At 36.2% G+C, this 25,359-nt stretch overlaps 1 protein-coding gene and 1 long non-coding RNA gene across 2 annotated transcripts in view; one reads left to right on the top strand and one right to left on the bottom strand.

Annotated features, from left to right (window-relative positions):
• EDIL3 (EGF like and discoidin domains 3) overlaps nt 1–25,359 on the top strand; it is a 231,965-nt gene that overhangs the window by 86,363 nt on the left and 120,243 nt on the right. Inside the window, exon 3 of the mRNA XM_086868065.1 lies at nt 8,831–8,860. Coding sequence (XP_086724191.1) covers nt 8,831–8,860 — 30 coding nt within the window. The remainder of the gene's footprint in view (nt 1–8,830; nt 8,861–25,359) is intronic.
• Nucleotides 1–25,359, bottom strand: part of LOC147647974 (uncharacterized) — a 119,651-nt gene that overhangs the window by 84,938 nt on the left and 9,354 nt on the right. The window lies entirely within an intron of this gene.

Raw genomic sequence — 25,359 nt, 5'->3', positions numbered from 1 at the left:
AGCCATTACTGAACCCGGGAGCAAGGACAAAAGTATTGATTTCCATTGCTCTGACCTGAAACGACCCAAGTTAAAAGCATTTCCAACATCACCAGTGCCAAGGAGAAGAGGTTATAATAGTTCTCCGTGTTTTTGTGCCGGGCTGTGGTGAGACAGGAGCGTGTGGAAGCGATGTAGCCTCCATCCAACGTGAGCTGGAGTAATGCAAGGAGAGGTTTTGCCATCTGTTTGCAGAAGAGAAGAGGGGAAAATCCAAAATGAAGGGCAGAACTTTAGCACAGCACTCCAGAGCCTGGCAGCTCTTTCATTTTTTTTATATATATATATATTTTTTTTTTATTTTTCAGAGTGGGAGGTGCTGCTTGGGAAGGGTTTTGAATTGCAGCCACAAGGAAGGGTGCTAAGCACCCCTTGGAAACCCAAAACCCTGCACTGAAAATGAATAAATGTGCTCTGAGAAGCGTGTGGGAAAGTAGGTGAGAGGCAGAAAAAAAATCCATAGGCTCAGGATGAAATAAAAACGTCTTAAAAAGAAAAAAAAAAAAAAAAAATAAAAAAATTAAAAAAATGGAAAAACTCAAAATCAATAGGCCTGACTCCTACACTAATGAAAAGTGAAGGGCATGGAGGAGCACTGATGGATGCTATGAAAATGTTTCTTTCAGGGGTGAATTCAGAGAGGCTGATAAAGTGTTGGCTTCCAGTCAACAGCTTTATTCACCAAGAGAAGAGAAAAATCAGTGCAAATGATCCTCCCTTGTTCGTGAGAAAAGGCCTCCATTTCTCGTTATTTTCTGAAAAATTAGGAATTATATAGATGAAAAATTAAGAGGAAAAATGCAGCATTTCTGAGAAGAATAAAGGAACCTCACACCAGGTGTGTTTTTTCTATTTCCCATCACAGTCCATTTGCCTAGTTTGCACCTTTCAAAGCCATGCTCATGTGAGCAGGAGAGAAAAAAAATCACTTTATTTTGCACTTGAGCATGTTTCTCCTTTGCCATTCCTGCTTATTGAAGTACAGATGTCAGCAAAAAAGTTCGTGTGCTCAGTAAAACTGGATTAGGACTCAGAAATTTCTTTAAATTGGCCAAGGTTTAAAGTAAGTTTCCTTGCCAGCCGTATTTTGGGGCAGAACAATGCATTATTTTTGAAGGGCTCTGGCTTCAGCATGGCCTCTGCAGATACCCCTTGACAAACTGATATATGGCTTTTTATCACTGTTTCTAACCCCAGGTGTGTGGTAATGAATTTTTGAGGTATAGATTTTACTGTTTTAAATATTAAAATACTGTTTTACTGAAACTGCGTATTACTGACACCGTTTTGCCGCGCTCTACGTCACACATGATTTTCAACACACGTTCTTCAGTGCTGAACACTGAAATTCAGATTCAGATAGGTATTTATTCTGGTTGTACCAAAGCTGAAAATAAACCCAATACAGGCTGCAAAGTTCATGGGATCTTCTTTTGTTTCTGCCCAATCAGAAAAGTTAGGAGAGAATATTTGTGTGTCTATTATTCCTTAAGCAGAAGCTTCCAATCTCCAAACTCTCCCTGAACAAAGAAAATAATCTTTTATTAATTTAAAAATATCTTCTTTGCCTTTCTTGCACCAGGACCTGGTTCTTCTCCCACACCTGTGTTCATGCTGTGTAGCTTCACCGTGGGGCATTTCCTTTCTTCCTGAATTTACCAAAAAAAAACTGTTAAAAAGCACACACTGCACCAAAGCGACATTTCTCCCTGCATGGGACCCCTCCAACACCACATCTCTCATTTTATCTGCCACCTCCCCCTTTGAATTCTCATTCTCTTGGCAATTTATGCAATTTAAAGCTCAGGTTTGCTGTGATGGAGATGGTGTTGTGTGGAAGTTTTTATTCAAGCAAAATGCCAGCCCCCAGTCATGCCCAACAGGGCAATATAGACTTATATGTGAATAAATATATATATAAAAAAAACCCAAAACAGTTAATTCTTTTGTAGAGCCTATAATGAAGCCAGTTATTTGCATCAAGAACTCCCCCTGGTCCTGTGCAGTTTTATTCATTAAACAAACACATTTATTTAACAATAAATAATTTTATGCATTTTCTATGATGCATTTTCTCTATGGCTATTGAATCCTTTCTGTCTCATTTCAAACTAAAGACTTTTAATATTTAATTTAATATTAATGTAATATTTAATTTAATATTAGTGGCTCTCTGTTTTAAGAGGTGTTGCCCAATCCTAATGCTTTTATGACAAATTTTCTGTCTGCCTGCTGGTTTATACAACTTTATTGCCTGGAAGGGATGGCAGCACAATCTTTGCAGCTGGCACAACGAATTTGCCAAAACTCACAAAGTGGGAGATCACTGCATTTTGCAGGATTCATATTTGCCCTGAAATTTTAGGGTTTGAAGGCCTCTGGGGTTTCCTGGGTATTTATTCACCTTGCCAGCACGTGGAGAGTCTGGGTGCAATTGCCTGGCCACAGGCCAGCTGACTGAAGTTATTTTGGGGTTAAAAATGGCAAATTCTGCCACAGGAAGCTCAAGCATTAAGGTTAGTGTTTGATATAGAATTGGTGTTTGTCTTAGCTGCTATTTTCTCATCTGTTTGGGGCATTTTTTATTTATTGCCTTCTGAATACTTTTTTATGCTGTTGGATGTTGCACATTGAACGTTTTCCAGTGTGGTACAGATAAAAAACCACATGGAGAGACCTAATCCAGCCTCCTTTACCAGTCCAGAGCCAGAAAACACTCCCTGGACATCTGAGTGGGCTTTTATTATGGTTTTTTGGGGGTTTTTTTCAGCCCCCAGGTGGGAGAAGAGTCATAAAATAAAAAGTATTAACACCATAATTACTTTGCAGTGTGGTGTGTGATGAAATTTTAAAATTTAAATTTTAAATTTGAAAATTTAGAATTTAAAATTTCACCTTCACATAAGAACAGGTAGTAAGATTTCCCTCAAAACACATAAAAAAACCAAACAGCTTCGGGCAAGTGATTGAAATACAAAAGAATGAAATTGTTTGGCTTGAAAGACAAAGCTTTCTATCTGTGACTATGGGGATTTCCCAGGTAGGTTTATCCTCAGCAACAGGTGCTGGAAGGTGCCTCCTTCTAAAACTGTATTTTACAGCCTTTTTTTAGCATTTTGTTTTCAGATTATTCCTTTGGTTGCTGGAGAGTGCTCTTTGACACCTGAAGAAACAAAGGCTCTTGCACACTGATTTGAAACCTTACCTAATTTTACCTTTTCAAGCACACTTATTTTTATATTTTTATATTTTTATATTTTTATATTTTTATATTTTTATATTTTTATATTTATTTTTATATTTTTGTATTTTTATATTTTTATATTTTTATATTTTTATATTTATTTTTATATTTTTGTTTTTTTATATTTTTATATTTTTATATTTTTATATTTATTTTTATATTTTTGTATTTTTATATTTTTATATTTTTATATTTTTATATTTATTTTTATATTTTTGTATTTTTATATTTTTATATTTTTATATTTTTATATTTTTATAATTTTATATTTATATATTTTTATATTTTTATATTTTATGTTTTTATGTTTTTATTATTCATTATATATATTTTTATTATATATTTATATTATTCTTATATTTTTATTTATGCCAGGGACACCTTCTCATTACATTTTCTGCTCTTCTGGAATATTCACATATTCTCAAAAGTGCGTGGGGCATCGTGCATGTGTGTAAAACTGGGTGATATTTCAAGCCCTGGCAGACTACTCCTGGTTTCAGAATTACAACTTTCAGTTGTGTTGTGCCTTTGGCAGCGGTGCAATCCTTGGCAAGAGCTGGAGCTGACTAAGAACTCAAGAACTGCTTCAAAACTTAATTTCTTTACACTCTTTTCCACAAGGATTATCCTGCCAAATGCCAGGGCTCTCCTGCCTTGCTCCAGAGAGGTGCAAATGTGAAGGCACTTACAAAACAAACCCCCCCCCCCAAAAAAAATCATTACCTAATCCTGTCTTCTACAAAATGTAGTATTTCACCTAAATACATTTTTTATTTGATATTTAAACGTGTTCTCAGTCAGCACTGATGGCCCTGGTGATTGGTAAAAAAAGTGAGAATGAATTAGATGCCTTTTTCTAAGACTGTCATTTTAAGACACTGGTATCCTAGATTTTAATAATACCTGGCATTTAGCTCAGACAACCACTTTTTTATTAGAATTTATTTTTCTTGAGAAAAAAAACAATGAAGAGAGAGCAAGTTCTTCATAGGTTTTAACTGCTTAAATCGATGTAAACCTGTGAAAAGTGATACATCTTCTCCACTAAGCGCCAAGGGCCATTTTTAGGGTTTCTTAATTAATATATTTGTTTTCCATCGAACATCTGTCACCCAAGCAGAGTTTCATCAGCTCATGGAGAGTTATCTCTGCCATGCACTGGTGGGGGGCCTGGTGCCTTCCTTCTGGCTGGGTTTTTGTTCATTTCTGTTTGTTCTGCTTCCCCTTTTTTATCTGTTTCTTCGGGATGTTTGTTGCAGGTTTTGTTTTTTGGGGGTGGTTTGGGTGTTTTTTTTGTTTGTGTGAGTTTTTTTTGGTTTTTTTGTTTGCTTTTTCTGGGTTTTTTGTGGGGTTTTTGGGGGTTTTTTTTGGTTTGTGTTTTGGTTTTGTGGGGTTTTTTTAATTCTGTTTAGTGTTTTTTGTTTGGTTTTTTGTTTGTTTTGGGGTGGTTTTTTTTTGTTTTTGTTTTTTGTTTCGTTTTCCTCATGAAAGACTGCAAAAACAGCTTGGCCAGCTGAAGGAAGCAAATGCTGCTCCAAGGGCCTGTGGATGCTGAATTCTGTCAGATGTGGAGAGATGGAAGAGACAGGATTCTCAGGCACATGTTTTCAGTGAAACATCTGTAGCATTAAAATCACATTCTTAATGACTACAGCTGAGATTTTGGGAAGTCAGTTAGTCTGCCTTGCATGCAGGTCCTCTCAGACCCCTGAGATTTGATGCTGAGCAGAATATAATTTATTTTTGGTGTCGCATTTGGAAAAATGTTATTTGCTCTTGGAGCTTTCTGTTCCTTTGGATAATTCTTTGGACCTCTTGCAGGGGTTTTCCATAGGGATAATAATTCCATGTACAAATCTAAGTCTACTCTTTTGTATATGAGTCTTACATTTCATTTGAATGTTGAAAAAGATATTTCACATTAATATTAAGTTAACACAAGCTTTAATGTGATGCAAAGCTGGTGTAATGTGTCATAAAATATAAGGTAGCATAGCAGGCTGTTAGACTGGATCTGTCTAAACTGAGATATTTATGCTTCAAAATTCACTCTTTTTTTTTTCCCCCCACACCTGTCAAGGTTCCTGCCATTGTAACAGAAATAATCAGGAGTTTTGCATAGATATTCAGATATTATCCAAGCACTGCCTTTCTGCATTATCTCACCTAAGCCAATGTTGGATGATATGTATCCTGGTACAGGCTTTCCAAACCTGCCCCTGTCTTCTTGTTTTTTTGTTTTTTTTTTCTTAATCCCACTTATGTCATGCAGCATTATTCACCCCTAAGAAAAACAAAAGTAAGTTTTCCCAAGTGAACATCAGGTTTATTTTTTTTTTTATACAGAGGAGATAAAATCCAACATTTCTCCTGCCGTACATCTTATTAAGTTTGGTCAATGGTGAACTGAAAAGGGCAGAAATGTGCTGTGGAACATGCTTTAAAGCTCTAGAGTAATTCACAGCTTTAGTGCTGTTACCAGACCATGACTTGGGGATGTCTGTGACTTTTTGGGGAGCCTTTTATTTTGTTTTTTTTTTTTTTGTTAAGTTTTTTGAGTGGGAGTCAGAAGCCAGGCTGATGGGGACCCACCACCCACAGCAGTGAGTCACCAGCTGAGCAAGGCAACTCCTTCTTACTCCCTCCCCACTCCTCTCAAACAAGCAAAGAGTAAATTACAGATCATTACCCTGAGGATGAGTCACTATATAAAGAGATTTTTAAAATAACTAAGTGTTTTAAATCACTGCTGATGGGAAAAAAAAAAAAAAAAAAAAAAGGTGGTGTCATGTAGGAAATTTTTGCTGTGGTAATTTAGTGCATTTCCTTGAGAAGTGGAAAGCAGAGTGCTGATATTGCATTTGAGCTGGTATGATAAAGCAAAAGTAGATATATTCTTTGTGCACTCAAAATCTTACTGAAGGCTGGCTTTTTAAAGCATGGTTTATTAATCTAAAGGGAGGTAAAAATATCCTTACACAAAAATCAAGAGGTTAAGTTAATTTAATTGTTTTCTAGAAGTCTGTATGAATTGTGAACAAGTTCATAACTGCATTTTCACCTCCACTTTTAATACTCATCTTTAATTTCTGTCTAGGATTAAGAAACACAGTACTGACAAGAAGAATTAAGTCTTTTTTGCAAAAGCAGTTGTCAGTAACTCTAACTGAGACAAGAAAAGAACATAGTCTATTCCTGGATGAGCTTAAACCAGCAATCAAATAGCCAAAATTAATTGAACAAACAGAAAAGTAACATTATTGGCATAGCCATCCTGGCATCTGAGTGATATATTCAGCTGAGGTTCAGCTATTCTGTTTTATTTAGATGTGTACCTAAGTGCAGAGTGGTCCCTCTGAAACAACCACCAGAGCAATAACAGAATCCAGCTTTGAATTGCTAATGCTGCTATTCATCCCCATAATTAAGTCTCAGAATATTATTCAAATAGCAGTCTGAAGGAAATGGCTACTGGAATAAATATTCCTTGTATAATTGGACAATTTTGTTCAACCAGTTTTAGAGCAGAGTCTCCGGCTCTTTGAATTATTTTTCGTTCAAGCAGCAGTGGAGCTGGAAGCAAATATGGATTTGGGGCATTTGTAAAATTCCAGCTTCCAGCTTTCATGTTCTTTTCTGTCTGTGTAGTTGTCTCTTCCACTGGTACCTTGAGAAATTGCAACCTACTTTATTGGCTTAATTTGCAGTTTGTTTGTTTACTTCAGATTTTACTACAGATTCTTTCTCTCTAGGATTTAAATGTTCCAAATGTTCTGGTTTTGGGGGTTGTTGTTGTTTTTATGGGGTTTGGGGGAGCAGCATTCTTTGGCTTTTTTTTTTTTTTTTTATTGGTCAGTTGGTTTCTTTGTTTTTTTGGGGGTTTTGTGTGTGTGTGTTTATAATCAGCTGTCATGCTGTTAAATTAAAGATTCAGCAGATTAGCTCAAATTAAAAGCAGTGGGATGGTATCTTCCCTCTTTCCTTTCATTGCCTCGAAATCCTCTACTACCACAAGCACATTTTATTTAAATTTAAGTAGTAAAAGAACATCTTCAAAGGTTGATGTGATCTCCACACCTGTACACTGCATAACAGATTAATCCTGTTTGGAAGCACACATTCAGACATTAGATAAGGAGCTGCACAAGTACCATGTTTAGGCCATTTTAAATTATGTCTAACATAAAGTTATGTTGTTTCTGTGCAGCCTTCCTGAGGGCTTATCTGAACACCAAAAACTTTAGAAATAAAAATCACCTGTTTACCTCCAAGGAGTGTGGTTAGAGACAAGATGGTTGGCTGGTGCTTGAGAGAGTAATTCATTATTTCCTCTCGATTACATTTGACAGTCCCCAAAAGGACACCTTGCTCCTCTGCAATTAGGAATAACTGATGTGTGGTTGTCACACACTTTTGCATACAGAATATTCTGCTGAATTAACCGAGGTTTGTGGCCTCTCTCGATTGCACTTGGTGTCTGTTGGCAATTTCTTGCCACAAAAAACAGGGAAGCTGCTCCTCTCCCAGTTCCTCCCTGAATAAAACACGGGGTGATAGCAAAAGAGGAAATAAAAAAAAAAAAAAAAAATAAATTCAGTTAACCAAACGTGGTGGTGGTGGTCTTTGAGGAGATGTTTGAAATTTTTACCCATGCAAGCTCTGTGGGGGTGGATCAATGCCTGCCATGGAGGAGGGAGTGTTGTTTGAACTGGTTCTGCAAGAAATCAAAACAGGAGGAGCTTCCATTTCAGCTGGCAGCAGGCAGTCATTAAAAGAGAAAAAGTGAAAGCATGGATTCACGTGTTTAATATCTCAGGAGGGCCTCTATATCACATTTATGGAGAGTTCTCTCATGTCTAGGTTCTTTTACAGTATCCAAGTGAGAAACACTTGAATTCAGCTTTTGCTGTCATCCAAAAGATGTTCAAGGCTGTGAAGAGACCGTTTTTGTGATGCATGTGTATATAAACCACACTGACTAAAAGAAGGGAGAGAACTAGGTCACTGATGTACTTTTAAAATGCACTTTTGCTGGGAATATGTCTGTTTCCTTCTTTTGAATGTGAGGGTAATAGATAGTCCAGAGCCATCAGTGCTTTTTGATGGTGACTTAAGGCAATTTAATGGTTATCTGTCAGCAAAAGGGAGAGGTGAAGACAGGATTTCTTTTTTTTTTTTTTTTTTTTCCTTTTTCCAGAAAAATAAACATCTGGAATGGAGAGCCCAGTGAGTAGCTGTGTCCCTGACAGACACACACACCCCACCCCAAAGCTACTGCTCAGTTCCAGAATCAGCAATTCCCACCAGGCTGGGAAGAAGCTGAATCCAACAGAAGGGATGGAATAAAGAATAAAATACGAGAATAAAGGCTTTTGTTATGTCTAATTGCTTTTATAGTAAGAAAATGTAAATAATACAGCCATTAGCATTACATGGCTTTCTTCATTTGTATTTTTTTCTCTTTTTCTCTCTCTCTTTCCCTTCCTTCCTCTTCCCATTCCCTGTCCCTGCCTCCCTCCCCACTCCTGACACCCTTTTGCACAGCCTCCATTGAAGAGGACCCAACTTCAGCAGGTATGAATTATTTACATTACATCTGCATTGTGGTAACCATTTCTTGAGAGCTACCTCTACTAAAATCATTTTAGCCTGTTTGATTTTGTGTGTAACTTGGTAAATAGACGTATCATAGCTGGGATCTACCCTCTTCTGTCTGTTCCCCCTTCTTTTTTCCTTTATTCCCCTCATCTTGGAGTCAGTAGGAAACATAATATTCCCACAGAATTTAAAAATATCAGTGGTATGTTCCTGCCTTGTTCCACGCTTAAGCTGGCACATCCAGCTTCAGATAACAAAATGAGTCAATCAGGAGCTGAGGGGGGGGAAAAAAAAAATAAAAATCAGTTGTTTTTCTTTTAATGTTAGATTTTCCTCTGTCTTTATGCTGGCAAAACTCAGTCACCTGGATGATTTCCCGAAACTGACATCCTTTAAAGACCTGGGAACAAGCAGTGAAGGAAGGGAAAAGAGAGGCAGCAGATGCAGAAGCATCCTGCTCAAAGAAAACATTCTCCAAAGGATGGCTCTGGTATCTGCTCAGCAAACTTTTATTTCCATTGACAAGCTGCCAAGCAGTGAGAATGGTTACCATCACAGTCATAAAAATTAGTTTAGGAGCTCCCAAAGAGGCACAAACGCATCGTGTTTATTTTATTGCGGAGATTAACTATTTCTAATTAATTGGCAATCCATTAGCTGGGGAGTATTTAAAGAAAAAAGAAGACAGTGTACCAGGGAAGAATGCCACTGAGCAGCCTAACATATTTGAAATGGCACTGAGTTGTACAAACTCAGCGAGCTAAAACATCAAATAAATGGGGAATCACTTTATAGTGGCTTGTTAAAAGAAGGAAAGGTCTCCAGAGGAGCAAAAGAGAAAAGGTGAGGAAAGTGAATGAAGAGAGGAAGATGGCAAGGAAGGATTGAACACTGTTTACAACGCTAACCTACAACTTGGGAGCAATATAAGTAATTAGGATACAGCAGAGAATAATAAATGAAAGGACAGAGAACAAAGCCAAGAGCAGAATGTGAGAGAGGGAGAGTAGTTAAGACTAGGACTGAATACAGAAAGAAGCAAAAGGGAGTTTTAAACACTAATGTAGAAGCAAAATGAGCAGGAAGCAGGACTGAGATGGGGAATAACACTGCAAAAAGGGAGAAAAAAAGAGGAATTTGGGGAAAAACGTGGAGTAATCACAAACCCCTCATGACCTATGCATAATTACAAAACATCAACTTTCAACTCCCCATTTCTTGAGAGAATGTCAGTCTTGAAGCTTTCAGGGAAAGTGTTTTAGCAGAAACCTACTGCAGCCCTTCACTAGAAACCTTAGTCAGAAAAGGATTTTATTTTACACAGGAAAGAACAAAACCCCCAGCCTTTTTCCCCTGTAGGGAAATGGTTTAAATCCATTTTTTTTAGAGTATCTCCTGAAGACATGGCCTCCCTCTTTGAGCTGCTCCTGTGAGAGCCCCTAATTGTGATCTGACCAAGCTGCATCAGCTGAGAATGGTCAGGTGGAGGGAAGTGGAATTTATAACACAGCCACCTGGGCTGCACTAAAGATATGATTTATACAAAGGGAAAAATCCATGTATGAAATGCAACCTAACATTAATTTCTGTCTTAAAACCTTGGAAGCAATGTTAGCTCTTCAGATGCTCCACAAGTTATAGTTTCTATTGATTTTGCTGTAAGATATGACCAGATGTTGCTGTTTTGAAAGTAACAGATTAGTTCTGCGCTGTTACAAGGTTGTTTTAATACAGCTTATTTCTCAGACTGTAGTGGCATTTGTGAAAATGCAGGTTCTGCTTAAATCAGATTCCCCTCCCTCAGGCTAGGAATGCAGTTGTGCAGTTTGGAAGGGTCAGGGGTGCAGAAAAATAGACAAGAACTGCATTCAAAACTCCTGCACTCACCTAGAGCCTTCCAATGACATGTGCCTGGCAGAGGCAGTTTCATCCAATAACAGATTTTGCTCTTTTCCACATAAAAAAGCTCATCAGGTTTCCTCCAGTTCATGAAATTTATCTAATCTTTATTCATACACATAGAATTTTTCCAACAAATGCCTTCATTTATGAAAGAACATGAGGTAGGAGAAAGTGCATCTAATATTTTTTATGAAGACTATAAACATTACTTCAACAATTTATGAGAATTAGAAACTTTTAATTGACCTGTGATCAGGACCAAAACTAAAATTTCCTTTACTGTTTAACCAAAGGGGTGAAACACTGCTATTTCCCACACTCTGTTTTTTGGGATAGGGTCTAGCTGCTCTGGCAATGCCCTATGTGAGGAATCTTGTAGAAGCAAAGTCACTAAAATTTTAATTTGAGTGTTGTAACCAGTAAGTTTCTTTTATTTATTTATTTATTTATTTATTTATTTATTTATTTATTTTTAATGATAATATTTTATTTTTCATAAGATTAATAATCCTGTAATAATAAGGTCCCTGTAGTTATCTCTCTATAGCTATAGAAATAATGTTTCACTGGTTTTCCTTCAGTTTCAGAAAGCTTCAGACTAATGAACTCTAATTATCACCTGTTGTTTTTTACCCAAGTTGCTTTATAAACAAAGATAAACCAATTAGTTTTTCCAGATACTCCTCACAGTTTCAAAAAGTTTTCCTTAGCAATGCCTCTGGGTAAGCATTTTTCTAGGTCTCTTTTTTCTTTTCTGTTAAATACCTGTGATTTTTTTTGTCACTGTGGGCATCTAAACTCTGGTTTGAGTCACTTTGCCATCTTTCTTCACTATTCGTGACTTATTTAAAACCAAAGCTAATAAAATATTTTGTTAAATAAAATATCTATTTATATTAAAATATTATATGATATAATTATTATGTATTAAGAACATATAAACATTATAATATGCTAGAATTTTATTATACAATAATTATACTATATAATACACAATAATTATAATATATTAATATTATATCATTTTATATTATTATATATTATATATTATTATTATATATATCAGGTTCCAAGGCCTGATGAGACAGAGTACAACATAGCACACAGCAGTTTGTTCACTTGTCTCTACACAGTGATTTTGACTAAGTAATAAGATGATCTCTCCTTTGAGATTGTCACTTAACTGGAGCCATTCCTTGCCTCTGACTTATTTTTTATTTTTAATTTTATTTTCATTTTAATTTTCATGTTAATTTTCATTTATTTTTTTATTTTTATTTTTATTTTTATTTTTATTTTTATTTTTATTTTATTTTTATTTTTATTTTTATTTTTATTTTTATTTTTATTTTTTAATTTTTAATTTTTTTATTTTTCTGTTTTTCACCAAATGCTTTAGGAAACTGGCATTTTGGCCTTTGCATTCCATCTGTATAACATATGCAAACACATTTAGGGTTTCATGGCAATAAAAGCTCTTTTGCAGTGTGAGTTTTGCTATTGTCTTAATTAAGTTTAGGTGGTGTAGAAATTAAAGATTCCCTACATGTCAGGGCCTCCTTCTTCAAAGACATTACTAAAAAATAATCCCTTCAACAACCCTGTTGCAGAGTATGAAAGCTGCATTGAATATTTGTGTATCTATTCTTTTCCCCTGGAAAATTATATTGAATTGCAAATATTAATGTATTTATTGCAAAATTGCAAAATTCCATGCGGTATCTAATCTGTTCCCCCTTTATTTAGAATTTCAGATTATACAAAAGTTACTTTAGCATGGTTTCCCTAAAGAAGTAAGTGACATGGGAGGGAAAAATTTACTTTTTAGAATGAATAAAAGTTGAAAATGCCATATCAAATGAAAGAGACATTTGATGTAAAATTTATAAAATTAAGTTTATTAACTTAAAGGCAATTAATGGAATTTTGGAAAATAATTATAATGGAAGAGCACAAGTTCCAGGATGAAAATTGTACTAAACATAATATTTACATATATCAAAAAGTCATGAGAAATAGACATCTGAAAGTATTAAGAGTTTACTTTACTCTTCCTCTAGGAGCCTGGTGTCAATCAACACCTGAAATATAAATCTCAGAATAAAAATCAAAGCACACGCTGCATGCTTTGTTTTGTTCCTGCTAGGAGAATTCCAGGTTTCTCTGGTGCTTGTTTTCTTCCCTGGATCTCCTGTATTTAAAAAAACTTTTTAAAGAGGGACACCAAAACATATTGCCCTGGTGTTTGTATTCACAGAAAAAAAAAAAAAAATTAGGAAAGGAAAAAAAAATATTTAGAGAAAGGAAATAGATTTTAAAAGATGAACAATTAAAGGTAATATAAATTATTTTGGTCAATAGATATTTCAAAGCTGACTTGCTTGGCATAGCCTTGATGATTCTTAGGAGAGTATTTCTGATGGAATTATTGGGTCCTCAGAAGTATAATTGTTCATAAGACATACAGAACTTAAAAAACACTCCAAACAACAATGAAATTTGTATTATAAAAAAGTCATAAAATAATTAGTTTTCTCTGTTTTAATATTTTTCCATTTTAAAAAAATACTGGATTGTAATTTTTTATGGTTTTAAAACACCAGACATATTATTATTATTAAAATCCCAGGTTTTCACATGTACCAGTTCAATATTAGTTTGATATTCAAAATATCAAATTTTCATTGTTTTGATTTTTCATAACCACATAAATGAGAAGTAGGAGGTTTCCATTTGGCACCAGTCTTAGACAGTTTAAAATAATTTTAATTTAGCTTAAAGATGGGTAGATTTGGATAGGATTTTGGGCAGGAATTGTTCCCTGGTAGGGGCTGGTAGCACCTGGAACAGTGGGAGGTGTCCCTGCTGTGGCAGGGGTGGTACTGAGTGGGTTTTAAGTTCCCCCTCCCCAACCCAAACCAGCCTATAATTCTATAATTCAAATATTAGCTAGGTATTTTCTTAGACATATGGATACTGTAATCAGTTTTTCCTTATCTTTCCTTGCTTCATGTCTCAAAATGCTTTTACCACGAAGTGCTGCCCTGCTCATCACAGGACAGGTCAGGTTGAAGTGCTGGGCACATGTCCTTGGTTCTCAGAGAATGAGACTAAGACTTGAAATGGAAAACATTTCAGATCGTACTGGCATTCATATTTACATGAAAATTATCCTTGTAGCCTGATATAGTAACTACACCACTTGTTTGTCCTTCAAGTAATTAACTGGTGTAGGTTTGAAATTGGATTTCACAAAAGGTCTCTCTTCTCCTTGAAAATAATGCCCTAGTGGCTTTTATTGATTGAAAGTAAAAATAAAAATAAAAATAAAAATAAAAATAAAAATAAAAATAAAAATAAAAATAAAAATAAAAATAAAAATAAAAATATAAAAAATAAAAATAAAAATAAAAAAATAAAAATAAAAATAAAAATAAAAATAAAAATAAAAACATAAAAATGAATAAAAATAAAAATAAAAATAAATTAAAAAGTACCTTCTTCAATGGTCACTACAAGGAGTTTTGGACCTGGATGATCTTTTTGGTCCCTTCCAATCCAAACAATTCAATGACTGTGTGATGATCAGGAAGGAGAAACCAAACTGGAATTTTCTTTTTGTTTATTTATTTATTTAAAGTTACTGAAATGAAACTTTCAAAATATAAATCATGTTAAATCCGCCTCTGAGCATCAAGGATGTGTCTGGTCACTTCTCAAAGATTTCCTGCCCACTGCAGAGCAGGATCTGGAGCTGTGGTTTGGGGCCACAGTGATTTTGCTGTGGTGTGCAAAGCTCTTCCATTTCACACATTTCAAAGAGGAAAATCATCTTTCAGAATTATTCTAAGGGAAAGGATTTGCCATTCCCCCAGGGACTGTACCACAGATTTACTGTCTTGCTGAACTTGGTTTACGCATTTGTAGCAATTCCCTTTTTTTTCCTCTTCTCAAACTGCATATCTTATTTTTTCCAGTGCCTGGAGCTAGCTTGCTAATTACTTTTCCATCTATTCCAAGCAAAATATAGACTAAACCAGAAAATTATATAAAGGTCATATTGAACCCCATTCTGATGGAAATGAGGCTTATGCAGTAAAAATAGTTCTGGATGCCAGGTGGCACTGAAGGCTATTAGAGTAGCCTGTCACATTTAAAATCTGGAAATCTTGCTTAGGTCAGGAATGAAAATTAATTAGTATTTTTAGCCTATCCCTTAGCGACTGTCCGTCCATGTATATCATAAAAATAACACAGTTTGGCAAAATCGCTCACTTCTTTTCAAGATTGACAAAAAAAAGGGATCTAGGAGCTTGAAATTAGCCCGCAGTGCTGGCAGCTGCTTGAGAAACTCACACATGGGCATTTTTGCATAATCTGCATAGTTTCAGAGAGTGGTATTTGTGGTGGTTATACAATATTCACCCCAGTGTACAAATAAAAAATAACAAAGTGGGAGATCACATGGTATCCTCTAAACTAGATACTGAGTTATGCCATGAACTTTTCCTTCTGTCTGCTTTTCCCTTTCTTGCCTGAATTTTGGGACAGAAGTTTTCCCAGGTGAAGCTTTTTGATGCCTGTCTCAGACTGAGCTCAGATCTAGGCTAGGTTGGATGGGGGTCTGGGAAACCTGGTTTAGAGGAAAGTGTCCCTTCCCATGGCAGGGGGTGGGAGGGGGTGATATTTAAAGTCCCTTCCAGCCCAAATTCCACGGTTCCATGAAACCAGGTGAACTCACAATCTCTTGGTACCAGCTCTGTATCAACAGGGTCGCTCCACACAGGATCAGCTGTTCCCACCTGGGAAGTGGTGCTCCCCAAAAAGAGGTTTTGCAGGTGTTTAGTCCTTGCCAGGACAGACAAAAGGAGCAGGGCTAGCTCTAGCTCTGGCCAGCTAAGAGAAGTGAATTAAAAAACCCCCAAAGATTATTATTTGGTATTTACTCCTTCAACCTCTGAAGATGGAGAAGGAATGAGAAGATGAATTAGCTGCTGTTCTTGTTGCTGCAGGGATCTCAGTGGACCCTGCTGCTTCTTGAGTCCTCAGTCCTCCTGACCAGCAGAGCTGAAACACAGGAGAATTGTGCAAAAAAAAGCACCTTTTCGTGGGGAGACACAATGTTTTGGAAGTGAACCACTTCAAGGATGGATGTGGCACTGAGTGCTCCAGTTGGTTTGACAGCTTGGGGGTCAGTCACAGGTTGGACTCCTGCTCTTGGAGGTTTTTTCCAGCCCCAGTGATTCTGGGATTCTGTGGCATGGCTAAACATGACAGAGAAGAGTTGACAAAATCATCTGCTGCTGGAAAAGGAGAGATTTTCATCCAAGAAGTGCTGAAAACCCAGACAGGAAATTCTTGGGGAAGGAAGCTGACAGGCAAAAAACTGGGACTGACGAGTTGAGCATGGGCACAGGGGGAGTGGGTCTGAAGGCAGGGATGCCAAAAGGCAGCTGTGGGATGATCTGCACGGGGTTGGCTGCTGTGGCAAGGGTTGTTTCCTTCACACATTTCTGGCTCCCTCTTCCAGCACACCTTTGTGCTCTCCTTTGTACTTGTGCTAGCACGGCGCAGCTCCTGAGGAGCTCCATCAGGAGGCTGCTCCAGCTGGAAGTGCCTCATCCATAATGCAGTTTTCCTGACAGAGTCAGTGCTCACTTCACTCAGCTCCTTGATCCATCCTGGAAGAGGAATTTGGTGGGAATGTGCATAGGAAGTTGGAGTGAAGATGAAGGAATTGTCTCCTCTGGTAAAATACTGGGATCATGTTTCACTAAAGGTTCCCATCCTGTCATTAGGTACATGGAAGGTGAAATAAAAAGAAGCAAAAACTAATGAAAGCAGACCAAGCAGGATTAGTGGTTGGTTGAGGATTTAGAAGCAGGTTAACAAGCCTCATGAAAAAAGGACTTTAACCAAAAAATAGCATCGCTAAGAGCCTTACTTTATGCTTACTTTGGATTTAAACAGTCTTATGACCACCTTTAGAGCACTGGACTGGCTGTGAAAACATAAAGAACACTGAGGAAAGAATTTCACTCCTTTACACTGCAAATTTAAGTGACTTTCAGTTGCCAAGGCTCTGTATTGCACATCAATTCAGGAGGCAAAAACCATGTTGAATAATGACCCATTGGCAGGAAAGCTGCTCCTGTTCAGAGACAGTACAAGACAGCAAGGTTAAAGAGCACAAAACAAGTGTGCATTTAAAGGTGCTAAGTATATTTTTCATGGATGACAATCCATGCAGACAACCCAAATATTATTCATTATTGTAAGGTTTGAGTGGTGGATTATGTGTTGTCAGTGCCTGTTTTAGCAGCTGTGCATTTGACACCAAACTGAGCCAACACAGTTTGTTCTGTAACCTTATTTTTGGGCAGAAGCTCAGCAACAGAATGGGTAGATGTCACCCCACCCTGTTTCCTCTTCAAGAGGGAAGGGTCCAATTTAACTCAGTCTTTGAATTTATCTCAGCAGTTGAAGAAAACAAACTTTAACTTTTAGAGGAAAAGTCTTCCAGTCAGATATATATAATACAGATATATATAGATATACATATCTACATATATCTACATATATATATATATATAATACAGAAAAGTATTCCCAGTCAGATATTAAAAATAAAGACAAAAAAGCTTTTAAATCTATAAAAAAAAAAAACTACTGATGTTTTTTCTCTACATGTAGATGTATAGGAATGTGTTTGGCTATAAATTGAGAATAAAGTCTTCATTTAATAAATCCCTTTTTCTGGTTTCCAGAGGAAGAACCACAAGTGAACCTGGAATTTGGTGTCTATACATATATGAGTACACACACATTTATGACTTGTCTCCTCAGGTTTCCAGGACCTCACCTTCTGTAAAGCTGCTGATTTTTTATTTTTATAATTTTTCTTCATTTTAATATTCTATGGTGTCCTTTCCCACAACATATATTTAACACATTAAATGTTCTCTGCTTCAAAGTTTTTCAGGCTAAAAAAAAAAAAAATCTAGATCCATTTAAAACTGCACTGGTGCAAGATGCTGAAGATCAGGGTGCAAATAATTCAATATACAACAAACAAGAGTGGCTGTGGTGAGGCTTCCTGAAATCCAGTGATTTTCAGGTGGAAGCTGTACACTCTTCTTCCTGATTATTTTAATGTAGGATTTGTAGATTTTCAGCCAATTTAACCAATGTAAGTCCTGAAAGTACCCTTGGCATGACTGCAGCGGTCCAGTGTCATATTTGAAAAAGGTACCAGGAAGGATTTAAATTGGAAATACAATAAAATCAATAAATAAAGAAACAATAGAAAAAAATTAATCTAGTTAGAAAGAAATGGAAAAGTTTAAGTATTGAAAGCTGTCCTGCTTTTGGGATTTTTATTTGGGTTAAAATAAGCAAGGGGAGGAAAAGAAGGAAATCTCAATATTTTAGTACTAAAATAACAACAAGCTGCCACTGTAAGTGATTATTATTAATAAAATCCCCATGCTCTGATATTAATCAGCAGGATGAATGGAAAATATCACTTCCTAATAACACTCTTGGAATTGCCTACATTGCATAATCACTACAAATTTTTAAATAAGTTAATATATGGGATCATGCAAGGAAAACCTTTAATGATACATTCAATAATGTACCTTTAATGTTTGTTGTCTTAGGATCTTTTCCTATAATTTCATATCTCTTGCCATGATATTAATTAATTTTTTTATCAATAGCTCTTTTTTAGCAAAAAACAAGCAAATCACCACAAAATCTATTCTGACTCTTGGAAGAAAATATTATTAAATCTTACAAACACATCTTTTCAGTAACTAATATTTTATTATATCAGAGTGTTATATCAGAGTTATATCAGAGTGTTATCAGCAGGTTAGATGGCTGCTAAAGAAAGCATGGAGGAAGTGCCAAGGAAAGCTCTCTGTCAGGTGGCAAAGTAGAGAGGGCATGTCTGAACCGAGAGAATCTGGTGCTTCTGAAAAATTCAGCCTCCTTTGAGGCTGTCTGCAAAATCAGGGAAAGATTTGTATCTTGCATTTTGAGATCTTTAAGTCTGTCATAGCTTGAACAGAGAAAAAAAAAATGTTGAAGGAAGATATGGCCTTACTATTTTAATAACTGGTGAAATGTTGCTTGTCATTAATATTGGTCAAGACTAAACATCCCTCTTTAAATTGTATCACTGTGAGCAACGTAACAGGTAAAATTCGGATGTATTTCTTATCGTAAAGAGAATATAAATTGCTTTAGGGGCATGGAAGTATCAAGCAAAGTCTTGAGTGAGTTCACTCAGACAGGACCCTGGGGATTTGTGCACACATGCAGCCACTTCTTTGATGATTTCTTGCAGTGAAAAATATGTACCACTTCATTCACATCATTTTTACTCCTGTATTGACTTTCCATATGGTAATGACTCTTTGCAAGAGCCAAGACCTTCCTACATTTTTTGTCTTAGAAATGGAATAGATTCTTTTTTTTTAATTGTATATTATTTTGAAGTTTTACTAATGCAATTTAAATTTACTTTTTTCTACTGGAAACCTTTATGATAAATTGTGCTTTACCTGAGAGCATGAATGTTTGTTATTAGGTTTGATGAAAGAATGATACGTGGAATTCAGCTGCCTACGTATTGAGTAATCATATATATACTATTTTAGTAGTTTAAAAATTATTTTGGAAACAAGTATTTTTGTATTTTTTTCTCTTCTCTCTTTTTTTTTTTCATTTATATAAAACTGTTGTCTCCAGTAGTCTTCTTTACAAATAAATGCCACGTGACTTCAAGGCAAAATCGTGCCAAGAACATTTTCATAAGACCCATAGTGGTGTAAAACAATGAAATGCTAAATGCAAATTATCAGACTGGCTGAAGATAAGTAAAAGGCAAAAAGATTTCCCAGTCCAGCCCTTATTGAAGACACAACTTCCTCTGGCTGCCATGGGATTGGTGGCTGTGTTACAACTGTTGGGATAAAAATAACAACTATGAAATTGCAATACGCTCCAATGGTGAACACAATTTTCATTTTAATTGTAACATTCTCCCATCAATGTCCAGCTGTCTATTACTAAAAAAATGTTAACATGAACTCTGCCTTTATACACTTTGAAAATTATCTGAGAAATGCATTGGGATTCCTGAAGTTTTATTGGAATGGCTACAATAGATACAATGAAGAAGGCACAGCCCAAGAACAAAAAGGTTTGGGTAGAGATTTATGTATTCAATTTGCCTGCAGCCCTGTATTTTAACAAAGCATGAATTAGCACTCTACAGTAATATTACAAGTCAGTGTTACAGTTATTCATGAATTTCATTAGTTTCGACTTTTCGACAGAATTTCATCCTGTTCAAACTGCAGAACAGTTTCTTTATTAATATACACTCAGGGAAGGAGAGAGAGTATTTCAGTATCTTTTCATGTTAACCAAAAATGTCTCAATTTTATTGTTTTAATCCAGCCTCCTAAATCACAAAATATTTCTATTATTTTTTTTGTTTGTTTGTTTTCCTGCAAAGCAGTAACACTGAGCTTTTTTTGTTTTAAAACAAAACACAAACCAAACATTCTGCCAGGTGTGTGTTCTGCTCTAACCTCCCATGAGCAGGGGTGGGGAGAGAACATGAAAAGCAATGCATTTCTCACCAGGTCTTGTTTTCATCTCAAGTTTTTCTAGCACAATACAGGCTATGTGATATAACATCCTAAGGAATTAAAAACAAGTTTTTTGCCTCAAACTGTTTAAGTCACACAGTTGGATGTGTCTGGTGAGCAACCTGTGGTGGACACCAGGAAAGGCTTTGTGGCTTTGAGGCCAAAAGATTTTTGCTTCTTATATGTTTTTTTCATATTTGTAGCTCTTTAGAATATTATTTATTGCACAATTCTACAGTTTATTCAGTGTGAGGCCGAAAGAAGGAGCGGGGAGGATTACCTCATTAAATTTACTTCTAATTGGGGGTTCTCATCAATTATGCTGATTTGATAAATTGATAAAAGTGTCAAAGCCCTGTATCACATGTGTTTTTGGCCATAAGTGCACCTGGAGGACCTTCAATAAGCAGTGACATCTTTTTATCACTTTAATCTCATTTGGATTTTTCAGAGCTATGAGGCCAGATCTCCAGTGGAAGTCTGCCATGCAATTCCCTAAAGGAATAAATTATTTCCCTGGGGAGTGCTGCAGCTCAAGCCCCAGCTCTGGAAGGCAAAATTTACCTGTGCTGAGAGCTGTACTTGGAATCATTACTTATTACAAACGATTTCATTGTGTGTAATGGCACAGGCAGGAATTTTAAGTTAAAGTTTTGCTTATCAGGAAACACCAACCTGCAGTGTTGCTGTGCCACCTTTAACCAGTGTTACCACCATTAACCACCAAAGTAAGCCAGTACTTCCACCCAGATGCAAATGACTTCGTGTGAACCGCATTAATCACAAGCAATTAATTTGTATTTGTGCTGTGGAAGCAGCTGGTGCAGAGGAAGAAGGTCTTGAGTGATCCTGCTCTGTGTCTTCCACACTGAAGGCTCCTGACTGCAAACATGGGCTGTGATTTTAAGCTGGGATTCTCCATCAGTGTAGGTTTCTGGGCTGACAAAAACACCAGTGTGGAGCAGGAGTGGGAGACGAAGAGAAAAAAGAGAAGAATGATCTAGCTGGGAAAGGAGAAAGAGCTGGAGAACAGTGACAGCATCTGGAATTCAATGGGATTTAGGGTTGGGGGTTTTTTTACATGGAAATAGCAGGGTTTGATGGAATCTTGGGGAAAAAAGTGGAAGAGGAAAGGATATATTTCCTCTGTCCTACATCCTCAGGGAAATAAATGACTGGTGTGTAACTCTTGTCTATTTCCCCTGGTTTCTGCTGTGAACAACTTTATGCCTGTTTGGACTATATATATTTCACATTTACTGATTCTCTTTCATCACTTTTTAATAATATTTCATGTCCTGAGGATAACCACCCTCTGAGGTTCTCTTCTGCTGTTTCTGTGTCATTAATGCAAGACTAGTAATTAGGACCTGACTCACAAATATGAATAGCCTAAGTTTAGGCTGTGGCATTTTTTAGTTCCCACTGGAATCCTCAGCAAGAGGACTAACTGGATTTATTCTATTTGCTGTTATAATTAAGGTTCACATCATCATTGAAGGGTTTTTTTCCCCCCCATTTTCCAGTTACAGACACAAAAAAGGATGAGAAATACTGATCATTGGCAGTTTAAAGTGCAGTGAAACAATGCAAAAGGACACCTTCATATATGATGACAAGAATTACGATGATAAAAATAACACTGTTGCAGAGAAATCCCAATTGCAAGTGGGGCTCTGCATTAGGTACCAAACAATATACAGTTTATTGCTGGCTCTGTTTTATTTAGGCCATTACCAGTGCAGTAAACACAGACATGGATTTGTTCCAACCATGCAGAAAATGGATTTGGAGAGTTTATTTTAATGCAGAATCTGTAGACATGAGCCTTGTCAGGACTGCACTTTTGAACTAAATCTTCCAGACATCCCAAGTGAAATCTAATATTTCTCCGAATATTTTAGCATTAAAAATTCAAGTCTGCAGTCCTTCAGCAGAGTTTTTACAAAATTATTCTGTTTGCAGAGGGTGGTTTTGGTTTTTTTTTTTTTTTTTCTATTTGATGTAAACCAGAATCAACTGAAAAATAAATTTGGAAAATATTTCAAATATAAGTTGGAAAATTAATCTGGTTTTAATGAGACAAAGTAAATCACAAAAGGAGTGGGGCGAAGAGGATGCCACACCTAGGTCAGGAAGAGTGGGAGAAGCCAGTGACAGGAAAAGGATCATCTATGAGAAAAACAGCAATGATTTTGAAAAACAGCTGCCTGGGTGGAAAGTTAAAGGAAGAGAAGGAAAAGACCTTGAAAATGTATTTTCTGTAAACTGATCAGGTGTTCTCTGGGAAGATAAAATCCTCCTGTGAAAGGTGATGCAAAGATGCAGACCAGATCTCACATTAACTCTTGTTAAAGGAGGATTTTGGGAGAGCTGGTGGGGGAAGAATACTGTGGGCATGATTCAGAAACACATATTTAGGTGGCAAAGGGTACAAAGAGGTGAAAATCAACAGTGAAAATTGGCAAAGAAAGTTCTTAGCCTTGTAAGCTGAGGAATATGAAGAGAAATAATGGAAGAGGACTTGAGGAAAATGTCTTGTAGTGTATTGAACACTTTCCCCAGCTTTTAGAGTATTTTTATGTCTCACCCTCTGTAAAATCACTGCCCACTACACTCACCATGCCTCATATTTGGGTATAATTTGCCATCAAAGGCTTGGGTGAGAAGTTTAAGACTCTTAAGGAAAGGCACTGTATATCCATCAAGAATAAATTGCATCTTTTCAGAAAATATTCCAGCTATTCAACTCAAAAAAGGTTGGGAAAGGGCTGGACAATCAGGTTAAATTTCTTCCCTGTAGAAGAATTCTATGGAACAGAATTGGAGGGAAATGTGTATAAATGACCCAAAAGCATTTTGCACTCAGGGGCTGAACTTTATCTTTTCCTGCATCCAGATGGAGACACCTTGATCATTATAATCAGCACACTCCATTTGCTGCATTAAAAACAAGATAAATATTTAATCACACTGCAATTAAGTCTGGATTTCTGCCATTAGTTTATAATGAATATATAGCCAGATAGAATCTAATACACTCCTAATTCACTTATGAGCCAGGCTGAACAGGTTTATTTTTAATTTTTTTTTTTCCCCCAAAAGTTGGTATTTTGGGAATGTTCATGAGATGACAGCGTGTGTCATCTAGTTACTTCTTCTGCTTTCCTGCATTAACATGCAGCAATCAGTTATTGTTATCAATATTGTTATCAATATTGTTATCAACATAAACCGTGAATGATGTTCTGCAGTGCTTATCATTTTCAGGTTGAAATAACCAAACAAAAGGCAAGGTGTAGATCAATACATATTTGTTGATTCAAAGTACATTTGTATCCTAACAGTGAAATAGAAGCAACAGCAGAAAATTCAAAAAAGAATAGATAAATTTAAAAAAATAAATAAAAAAAATTAATAAATAAAAATAAAAAATTAATTAAAAATAAAAAGATAGAAAATGAAAAGAAATAAAAAAATAGGAAAGGATAGGAAGGAGCTGTTGTGGTTTGGTTTACTTCCTTTTATCTTTACTTTACAAATATTTGAGTTTGCTGGGACAGCAAGAATTTCTTGATACACTTCAGAAGCTTTGAGGGATGAGTTAGTTCAAAATGCATCTTTATTATGTTCATCATCATTAACTGATGATAATCAGTTGATAATCAGTTTGTCATGATGCACCAGTATAACCAGAGTTGGGCCCTAAAACATTTAGATGTTCAGGTATATTTTTAACACAGAATTACTTTCAAATAAAATAAAAACAAAAAAAGAATTTCTGAGGAAGAAGGAGGAAATACTGGACTACAAAGTATTAGCTCACCACTGCTGATTATTCATACTTTAGTGGCAGAATGAACATGTTGTCTGGAAGACATTCTTGTGATTGTAGTCCTTTCAGAGGCTCAAAAGCACATCAGCTGGGTCCTCAGATATCCCCAAACTCCGCACTGCAAGGCAGGCACCTGGGGACATTCCAAAACAGCCTCTGTGCTGGGTAAAATCTTCACAATAATACTGAATTAAAAGCAGTAAATGGGAGGAAGATCAGAGACCCCAGCTTTTGTTACATTCCTGACCTTTTTGTGCAATAAAGCAGTTTTCTGTCAGAACCTGTAGGGACATTCCTGATGAATTTGAACGCTCGTCTGCGTGTCTCTGTGGAAGATGGTTCCTTTTGAATAGGATTAGGTTATACTCTGGATTTCTGTCTGCTGGAGTGTGAATTCTGCAATCTCACATTTGAAGGGGCAGACCTTTCAAAAACCCATTTTCAGTTTTTAAAAGGGGGATGAGGAAAGAAAAAGGTCAATGTACTTCTGAAAAAACGGCGCTCTATCATCTGTGTGTATAATGGTGGTAAAACTTTTAACTGTGTGAAGAAAACATGTGTGTCAGTTAGAAAATCATGTCATATACAAAGATTCAGAAAGTTAAGCTCAATTTTTACTTTTTTTTTTTTTTTTTTTACAATTTTTTTACAAATATTTTTAAAATATCTACTGCAGATTTTTGCTCATTTCTATGGTGGGATGGTTCAGCTTTGTCCTGAGGTTGCAGGAACCGCTGAGCAGAGGCAGTGGAGCGTTGGATCACCTGGGCACTGATCCTAATTGAGGTGATAATCCTTAACTCCCTCACCATTTGTGCCATTCTGCTAGCTCCTGCAGCAAGGAGGCTGATTCCTGCCTCCCCCTCAAGTGAAAATAAGTTGTTTGTGACACTTTGCACACACTAATTTCAAGATACAGGAGATCCTGCTAAGTGAGCTCTGCCACAGCTTATTTTGAAGATATTCCTTTGGCAAAAGTGTCATGTATTGCCCAAACACAAGACAAAGGAAAACTTCCAGCCACTGATGTTAAAACTGTGTGAGAGATCTCTGATGAAGATCTCAGTTTATCA

The sequence above is a fragment of the Cyanistes caeruleus genome, chromosome Z (assembly GCF_971803275.1).
Source record: "Cyanistes caeruleus chromosome Z, bCyaCae1.hap1.1, whole genome shotgun sequence".
Classification (NCBI taxonomy): Eukaryota; Metazoa; Chordata; class Aves; order Passeriformes; family Paridae; genus Cyanistes; species Cyanistes caeruleus.
Note: the sequence above shows the minus strand (reverse complement) of the source record. Positions and strands in the feature narration are given on the sequence as shown.